We start from the raw sequence: 9,352 nt of genomic DNA, 5'->3' as shown, positions 1-9,352 counted from the left end.
TATGGTGTGGCAAAAAATGGGGCTTCTCAATGTTATATTTATGAAGTAATCTTATGGGTTGGAATTGGTGCATGGGTTACACTTTAAATTGTAATGATCAAATGGTCTTCAGGGAGACTTTTGCTAAGGTATATATAATCTCATATATTTTGTTTGCTACTAAATTTTTGCTTACATTTCTGAACAGATTCCAGTATAGGGGATTTTTCAATCAAAAATATAAATTGAATTACCTTGGCTCTCATGGCTTTAGAATATTCCTGTTGAAATACTAATATCTAGAACTCAATTAAATCTTTATACATCTTGTGAAGCTTTTTTCTAAAATTTCATAACTGCAGGTTAGTTAGTCTGTGCACAATATGGCAGCAAGTCCCTGCAGCCTGCAGAGTGGGACAGCATTTAGATACCTTGAGGTGATCACACGATGCCCGCTAGTGAAGGTCCTCACCTCGCTCTTGTTCACAACTGGGTATGTTCTTAACAATACCTTCTATATATTTTGTAAACCACATAATTATAATGAAGTATATCTTATTTATTCCTACCAATATTCTTCTCATCAATTAATTAACTTTACTTGCTTGTGGAAATTCAAGAAATATCTTTGGATTTAATTTGAAGCATTGAAGTTTTGTGTTATTTATGTTTTCCTAATTAGTGTTAAAGTGCTCAATTGAGCTCATAGTTGCATATGATTGTAATTGCATATACAATTGCATTTTAATTTGAAGTTCCTGAATTTTTCTTAGGAATTTTACCCTAACAGCTTTTTTATCTGTATNGTACCTATTGTTTTGCCTGCGAAGCTTTTTTAGCTTATGGGCATTCACCTGGAAGCCTTGCTATTTTATTTCACGTCTCTTTTTATTTTTCATTGTAACGTGTGCTCCTGTGTGAATAAATAAATAAATCAAATCAAATCAAAATGGACACAATTTTACTATTTCAATTAATAGTCATTAGTCAATTATCTAGAATAGATGATCAATATTTTTTTTTCATTTATAAAATCAATAATGTGATGAGACATGAATAAATTAATTGCCGACCATATAGGTTGGGCCACAGCACCAGTCAGTACTCAGCATGCAGTACAGCACAATTATGTCTAACAATATTCTCTCTCTCTCCTCTTGTAGTTATGCCAAAAGCGGCGCAGAGAAGCGGGAGCTAGTGGAAGATAAATTCCGGCAGTTGGAGCAGAAGAAGCCTGGCTTGATTGCCAAATTATGGGTACGTTATTATAGTGTAGGAAAAAAGTATCCTCATCCAATATGATTTGATGTAGGTATTAAATATAGACCTTATTTGAAACCTGAATTAGGTCCAAGTTACGAAATTGAATGTAAATAATATGCGTTTAAAAATTACTTTTTAAAGACAACACTTCCAAAGAATCCAGTCTTTCCAATGTTACACATGTACAATGAATTTCCACTTTTATTATCGAATATATAAAAAAATTTAAAATTTATTTTTAAAATTTAAAATAAATTTACATTTTTCAAAATTATTTATTGTCAATTGATTCATGCATTCTCTTCGACTATACGCAAGTGTGCAAAATTTCAGTTCGATTGGACAGGTTCAGATCAGAGTTAAATATCAATGTATAAGATATGTAGCAGATACAATTATTTTTTCAATTTTTTTTAATATTAAAAAATATAATTTTATAAATCTTCAAAATTATTCATTCTTTCAATTGATTCATGCATTGTCTCCAACTTTACACTAGTGTGCAAAATTTCAGATCGATTGGAGAGGTGGAAGTGTGTTAAATATTGATTATAAGATTTGTAGCAGACAAACAAACAACAAGAAGTGAAGTTAAAGAGAAGTGTTGTAATAATAAAAATATGCTATGCAATTGAAGTTTCATAAGTGTATTGTGCAAGGGTATTAGGGTAATAAGTTATTTATCTTTACAGGATGCTCTCATTAAGTACTTCTTGAAAGAGATAGCACCTGCTCGAGGCGCCCGCCAAGTCCTCTGTCGTGATGCTTTGCTGCGCGCCGAGGTGCCCAATTCTCCTGGGTGTGAGGCAGTCATCCAGCTCCTGTTATCTGACAACGTTTTCGTGATGCAGTGTGCGCATGAAAGTTTCATCTTGATCTCGGCTCTTGTTAGAAAATTTCACAACATCAAGACGCTCATATCGTATGAGTTTTCCCTGAATTATCCATTGCTTGACTTATGTTTGCCCATGTTCCCAAATCTCACTGTTTTGAAGGCTCGTCTCAGCATGGACGATATAGATAAAACTTTAGAGGTCATACGCAGGCGAGCACCTAATCTACAAGTGATTTCCCTTCCTAAATTGAGAATGGCTTATGTATCAACAGACTCAGTGTCTCGATTTTTATTCAATGATGCTCCTTATATGGAGATTGAGAAAAAATTTGCTCTAGGGGAGAGTGTCAAAGTCTCTTTCAGCAAACTCAGATACCTGAGTCTTCCTTTCAAATTGCCAGTACATCTGGCAATGATAAGAATGACTCTGTTCTGCTACGCTGATTGCCATGTAGACTGGCTACCGGATTACAAAGACCCCGTGCGCGTTAGTGCCTTTGACTCCTTGATTTGTCCCACCATCGACTTGGTTCCTTCTCATGCTCTTCAGAGATGTGAATTACGCTTCGAGGATCTCAGATTCCCGTACATTGAAGAGATCTTTGAGAAGTGGGAAAATATCAACTCCTTGAGATTTTTACTTGGGCAGTCGTGTGTCTCAATGGACCTTGCTCTTGCTCAAAGAAAACTCGCTTCTATTTTCAGTTCCAAATCTAAACTTACATGCTTTCAGCTGATGGTCCTCTCCAGCAACGTAGACAGAGGTATTGAAGCTACTTTGAACGTCTTGAAAAAAAGTGGGCATAAAATACGTGAATTTGTTCTTGTGGATAACAACTGTTATCTCACGCATAAAGACATCATTGATTTTATTAATTGTTTCCCTGGTGTGGAGAAAATGCATCTCGAGTGCAAACCAACGTCACGTTATCATAAAGAGGCAAAAATTATTCCCTTGTCGAACCTGACCACCTTCCGTGTCCATTACAACCCAGACGACACGAGTAGCAAAACCAAGATTTCATCCATGATTATCACGGACATCCTCAAAGAGAGCCCTAATTTGATCACCCTCACGATGCCCTATGATGATTCTTTCAGAAATATTTTGCAAAAAGGCAAGATAATTCCCAGCCTGAAGAGAATAAATTTTTACATTTATTCTGCATTTCTCAATGAACCCGTTCTTCGCGAGACTTTTGAATTACTGAAACGATCAAATGTGACTGAGCTCTCCGTGCACGCACCTTATCTTATGCACCTCGGCATATCTGGTCCTCCTAAAGTGTACCGAGACAACAGCAGCGTGTTAGTTGACCTGTCCCTTATCTGCCACAACCGAGCCTTGGATGCACGTTACTTCAGCGATGAGCTGAAGTTACCATACTGTTAGATTACCGTTGCTCGTAGTGGTGAATGCGCATCCCGATCTGGCGAGACTGGAGAGAGCTTACGGCGATCAGCTCAACATGTTGATCGCAATTAATCATGTCGGATTTAAGAATGGAATGACTGGTTCTAATTCTAATTTGTGGTATCTTATCTTATTCTAAGTATCTTATTCTAATTTACATTGTAAGCAAACTATGTTCCATAGGTGATTTTGGATAGTTTACTGCTCAAATTGTTTCAAGAGATATCGTTTGTTCAGTAACGTTATACGCTCCCGGATCGTGCCTTTTAGCCACTTCTGACCGTGTCGGCAATGGCGTTCGTTGCAGAGCCTCGCTTATTTAACTGAATGCTTAACTCATTTAGTATGTATCCCTGCTCCTAATTATTATGCCTCTCAAGAGCCCGCTGCATACTTGGTCTTTTTTTCTTAGCTGTGATTTTATAACTTGGAGATGCTAAAATAATAATTTTAACAAATATTCCACGTTTAAAATTACCTATTAGTTTTCCAACAAAACAAATTACTTAAAGGTAATTAAAAAGACCTTCGTAAAGCAACCATGTTTATTAGAAAGTAAGAAAAAATAAGCGGTAAATATATACTTTGAGGTGAGAAACTATCAACTACCAATTTCATGTACAAATAAGTACGTAATTGTTTTCTTACGAACGAAACTACACCCCCACGTTCTTTCTACGAGAAAACGTTTTGACTTTTGACCCACTGAAGTTGAAGTGAAAATCGAATTTTTCCTTTAGTTACTGAAGCATAGGTTGTTAGTAATAAAAACGGAATACAAACAGCTCATGCTCAAGAAAGTTAGTTCTACCTTTTTATAGTCAATAACTTAACTAGCCTACTTAAACAACCCCGCTTGTAGTATCCTAATAGCGGACAACACATGCTCGCCACCAGCGGCGTAAGGCACGAGAGAAACTTTCTGACCGCAGCGGATCAAGTATCATAAATAAAATAAATAGGTTCAAGAAACGGAATTGTAGGTCACCTTCAATGACAAAGAAGAATTTAAGGATACACGTGTGAAGAAGATGATCATATATATGTGCAAAATGTTGGTTAGGAATGTATCTTTGAGTGGCCGCAGCAATGTCGAGTCTGGTATGCTAGCATCTTCACTTTCGTCCCATAATATTATTATAAATTTTGTCACGACCTCCATGCTCTGCATGAATCTCATTTAGTAACCTAGCTCGAGACGGTAGAGGATGTGTGTTTACATTATGTGGCCAAGGCTCACAACCTAAGCAATTATCACAAAACACGTCCCAGATATAACAAGTGAATTTAATTTATACGAGGAAACATCAATACCTTTTGAGACTTTCTTTACTACTAAAATATATCGAATTAGAAGCTGAATAAATGTTTTGGGAAGGCAACAGAAGCGAGCCTCACTGGTCCTCCAGGTCCTTGGCGCCGTGCTTGAGGATGCGCGTGAACTCCACGTAGTCGAACATGGAGTTCTTGATGGGCGCCTCCCGGTACATCTCGTCCACCTGCTCGTGATAATCTCGTCACAAACTAGCCTATTTTTTTTAACTAACACGAACCTTATATAGAAATGGTGATAATTTCGTCACAAACTAGCCTATTTTATGAACTAACACGAACTTCATAGAGAAATGGTGATAATCTCGTCGCAAACTAGCCTATTTTGTCAACTAACACGAACCTCATAGAGAAATGGTGATAATCTCGTTACAAACTAGCCTATTTTGTCAACTAAAACGGACCTCATAGAGGAATGGTGATAATCTCGTTACAAACTAGCCTATTTAGTCAACTAACACGAACCTTATAGAAAAACGGTGAAAAATAAATATGAAATAAGGGAAAGATGTTGGCCCATGGACAAGGTGAAAGATGGATAGGAATTTGAGATAATTTCGGCGTAGGTGCACATATTCCAGTAAATGAGAAACGTGTTGCGGAACAACCATTTTAAATGCAATGAATACTATATTAAAATGAACGCACGCAATTATATATAACGAAATCAAGTACTGACAAAGATTTCAACTAGAAATGTAGCAACTTTAAAATTATATAACACAAGCAATTGAAAAAAGAATATTGTGAGTAAAAAGTAATAACATGAACAGAACTGACGTCCTCATCGGTGAAGCGGTCCCCCATGGATGTGAGCAGCTCACGCAGAAGCTCTTCGTTGATGTAACCTGAGTTGTTCTCGTCAAAGCAGCCAAATGCGTTCTTGATCACATCCTCGGGGTCAGTGCCCTGGTGCAAACAGTGCCGTTAACATCAATGGAATGGAAAACTACAATATTTGTTCCAAATTACTTGGGTACCTACTCACCTGCGCTGTACTAGCGTCTTGACTATAGAATCTTTTCACGCCACGCCACACATAATGTAATCTTGCATACAGTCAAAATATTAGTATCGATTTTAGAGATGCGGATTCAAATCCAAGCAAGATTAGACATTTTGTGATAACCAAAATGTAATATTGCATTGCTAATGGGGTGGGATTTTAATTTCCATCTAATTAGTTGCACTGTAAAATATCAACAATCGATCAACATCCTAGCGCGTCGGCACCTGTAACCTGTTGCTGACCCTGTCTCTTTACATTAATAATATGTCTTTTTGACAATGGTGCCAGTGGGTCTGTCTGCTCGGCACTGCCTACCACGTGAACTCCCGTGCCATTTCATTGGTTAGACCAACTTCTGTGTTGTACAAGACTCTACCATGGCTTCCACTGTGGCTGATGCCACAACATCACTCCAAAGGGGTACTTTAACCCACAAGCTTTTCCTAATGTTTGTGTCAATTGAAAATGAAACAAATTTGTGTAAATCCTGGCATTGGATGTGAACTTGCTAGTAACTAACTAGCAAGTACTAGGTTACAACTAGCAAGTACTAGGTTATTTTTGTATTCAAACTTAACTAATTTTGGACATTTTTATGAAAGGGACAAGCTTTAATTCACAACTTCATATTGATTCATGCATTTCAAGAAAGCAAATAATGCGCTAATATCTCAACCAGACCACAGGATATTACAAATGATAGTTTGTCAAGCAAAAGGCAGCATAACTTATGTAATGTCTTAATATTCATATTCACTTACTTGGAGTCTCTCCCCAAAAAGAGTCAGGAACATGGTGAAGTTTTTTTTGACGTCTCGGAAAAATTTACGACCAGACTTATGGCCGGTCTCGCGGCCAAATTCAATCATCAATGAATATCTTCCAAACTAATGAACGCAGCTCGATGAAACTTGGAACACGTATTTATTAGGACCTAACGGTGATGCATAATAATACGGTGAGTATCTACCGTAATATTATGAATGAATATTTAGCTCGTGAAATTTTTAAATTTCACCTTCATTCGTGAGTTATATACGGGCCGAAATTCGCAGTAATCAAATAACTTCTTCCAAGCTACTGAACAGATTCGAACAAAATTTTAAATATACATGCCTAACTACCAAACGGTGATATTAAACTCGTGACAATTTTTTTCGATTTTGCCTTCGTTTGCGAGTTATACGTATATACGTCAGCACTTGGTTAAACCGGCCTGTAGTTTCTCTGTACATCCGTAGAACTCGCGAACAAAGGCCAAATAGAAAAAAAATTGTCACAAGCTTAATATCACTATTATGAGGTTAGGTATTTATATACAATATTTCGTTCAAATATCTTCAGTAGTTTAGAAGAGATTTCTTGATCACTGTGAATTAAATCTTAGTTCTACCATTCGTGATTCGTGTTTGATCACGAATGAAGGTGGAATGAAAAAAAAACTCAAGAACAAAGGCAAAATCGAAAAATTTTTCACGAACTAAACATCACTGTTTGGTATTTAGGAATGTATAATCAAAATTTCGTTCAAATTTGTTCAGTAATTTGGAAGAAATTCCTTGATCACTGCGAATTCCGGGCCGTATCGCAATATAGCTCCCGAATGAAGTGGAAATAAAAAAATTTTCAGGAGCTAAACATCACCGTCAAGTCCTAATGAATACGTGTACCAAGTTTCATCGAGTTACATACATTAGTTTGGGAGATATACCTTGATCATTGAATTTGGAAATTGGCGGTGAGACCGGCCGTAAATTTGTCCGAGATGTAAATCCCAGAGAGGTTAAAATACCCAGATCTGGGTGGAAAAACCTATTTCTGGGAGTCGCGTGCTGCACGTGATGTGTACAAATCGTGAAACAAATGTTTTAACTTATGACTTCGACTTCGGACTGCCGCCCCCCTAACTGCTCCCTTCTCCCTCACCGCCCCCCCCCCAGATCTTTCCACCGCCCTTAGGGGAGCGGTACCGCCCACTTTGGGAACCACTGGGTTAAATCAACTTCTGTGTTGTACAAGACTGATCCATGGCTTCCACGGTGGCTGATGCCACAACATCACTCCAAAAGGCACTTTAACCACCAAGCTTTTCCTTATGTTTGCGTAAATTGAATGGGACACAAACGTGTGTAAGTCCTGGCATCAGAAGTGAACTTGCCAGTAACTAACTAGCATGTACTAGGTTATTTTTGTACTTAAACTAAACTAACTTTGGACATTTTCATGAATTGGACAAGCTTTAATTCACAACTTCATATTGATTCATGCATTTTAAAAAAGCAAATAATGCGCTAATATCTCAACCAGGCCACAGGATATTACAAATGACAGTTTGCCAATCAAAAGAAAGCATAACTTATGTAATGTCTTAATATTCATATTCACTTACTTGGAGTCTCTCCCCAAAAAGAGTCAGGAACATGGTGAAGTTAATAGGACCTGGAGCCTCATTCATCATGCTTTCCAGGTAGTCATCCTTCGGGTCCTTGCCTGGAAAAAATAACAATAAACTTACAAATTTCAATAATTGAGGTACTGCATTGCAGTAAAGAATCTTGACGCAAGAGTTAATTTATTATACTAAGAACTTATTGCTTTAAATCACTTGCTTGCTAATTCCCAAGAGAAAAAAAACATACAAAACATAAGAGTTCAAATTTAACATTTACTGAACTGCTGTTTGTGAGTATCTGGATTTGAAAATTTTATTACCTCATCCCTGAAAACATCACAGTTCTTGAATATAAAGCAAAAGTGGCAGGGAATCTTACCTAGAGATGCCAGCATGTCATGAAGATCATCCTTATCAATGAAACCATCTCTGTTTTGGTCAATCATATTAAAAGCTTCCTTAAATTCCTGGATCTGAGCCTGATCAAACATGGCAAAGACATTGCTGGTTGCACGCTGGGCGCGTTTCTTAACCGTCTTCTTTCCAGCTTTGCGGGATGACATGTTTAAGGTTTAGGATGGTGATATTAAAAAAAATATTTAGGTACCTGTAGACAGTGGAGTTGGAGGTTAGACAAGTTTTAGTTGGGGGTTTGAAAAAGTTTATCATATACCGGTACCCTAGTACAAAGAGAAATAATACTAATCCCATATCACTCACTATGACTTTCAAAACAAACTCATCCTCTACTAAACTTTTGAACTTGAAACATGAAAAAAATTGAACCAACCTAAACTATTACCTACCAATGGAAATGTTGAAATAGAGCATGCAATTTTAAATTAATTTACTCACACAAAAAGTTACAAAGAGATTTCAAAATTTTTGGGATTAAGAGGAACCTTGCCAAACCTTAAGCTGAAAAATTATAACCTACCTTAACAGAAAATAGTACATACAGGTACTTGAAGCTAAAATTCTTGAAGACACAATGGCAAATGTAAACTGCTAATTTATAATAATGAAATCCTTATTTACATCAATGTACACAGTGTCATGCCTGTCTCTTATACACATCTAGATGTGTATAAGAGACAGACACGAACCTTATATAGAAATGGTGATAAT

At 36.9% G+C, this 9,352-nt stretch overlaps 2 protein-coding genes across 2 annotated transcripts; one reads left to right on the top strand and one right to left on the bottom strand.

Annotated features, from left to right (window-relative positions):
• Positions 1-3,951, top strand: LOC108678771. The gene is made up of 3 exons (XM_018167239.2): positions 1-472; positions 1,143-1,236; positions 1,935-3,951. Exons 1-3 carry the CDS (start codon positions 363-365, stop codon positions 3,468-3,470), a joined length of 1,740 nt encoding a protein of 579 aa, XP_018022728.1. The 5' UTR covers positions 1-362; the 3' UTR covers positions 3,471-3,951.
• Positions 3,952-4,021: 70 nt separating this feature from the next.
• On the bottom strand, positions 4,022-8,862 carry LOC108678772 (myosin regulatory light chain sqh). The gene is made up of 4 exons (XM_018167240.2): positions 8,604-8,862; positions 8,222-8,322; positions 5,604-5,732; positions 4,022-4,990 (listed from the first exon to the last, which is right to left on the bottom strand). The coding sequence occupies exons 1-4, from the start codon at positions 8,785-8,787 to the stop codon at positions 4,886-4,888; spliced, it is 519 nt and encodes a 172-aa protein (XP_018022729.1). The 5' UTR covers positions 8,788-8,862; the 3' UTR covers positions 4,022-4,885.
• Positions 8,863-9,352: the final 490 nt, after the last annotated feature.

Source organism: Hyalella azteca, unplaced genomic scaffold, assembly GCF_000764305.2.
Source record: "Hyalella azteca isolate HAZT.00-mixed unplaced genomic scaffold, Hazt_2.0.2 contig16037, whole genome shotgun sequence".
Lineage (NCBI taxonomy): Eukaryota > Metazoa > Arthropoda > Malacostraca > Amphipoda > Hyalellidae > Hyalella > Hyalella azteca.
The sequence above is the reverse complement of the archived record's forward strand: the minus strand, read 5'-3'. Positions and strand labels throughout refer to the sequence as shown.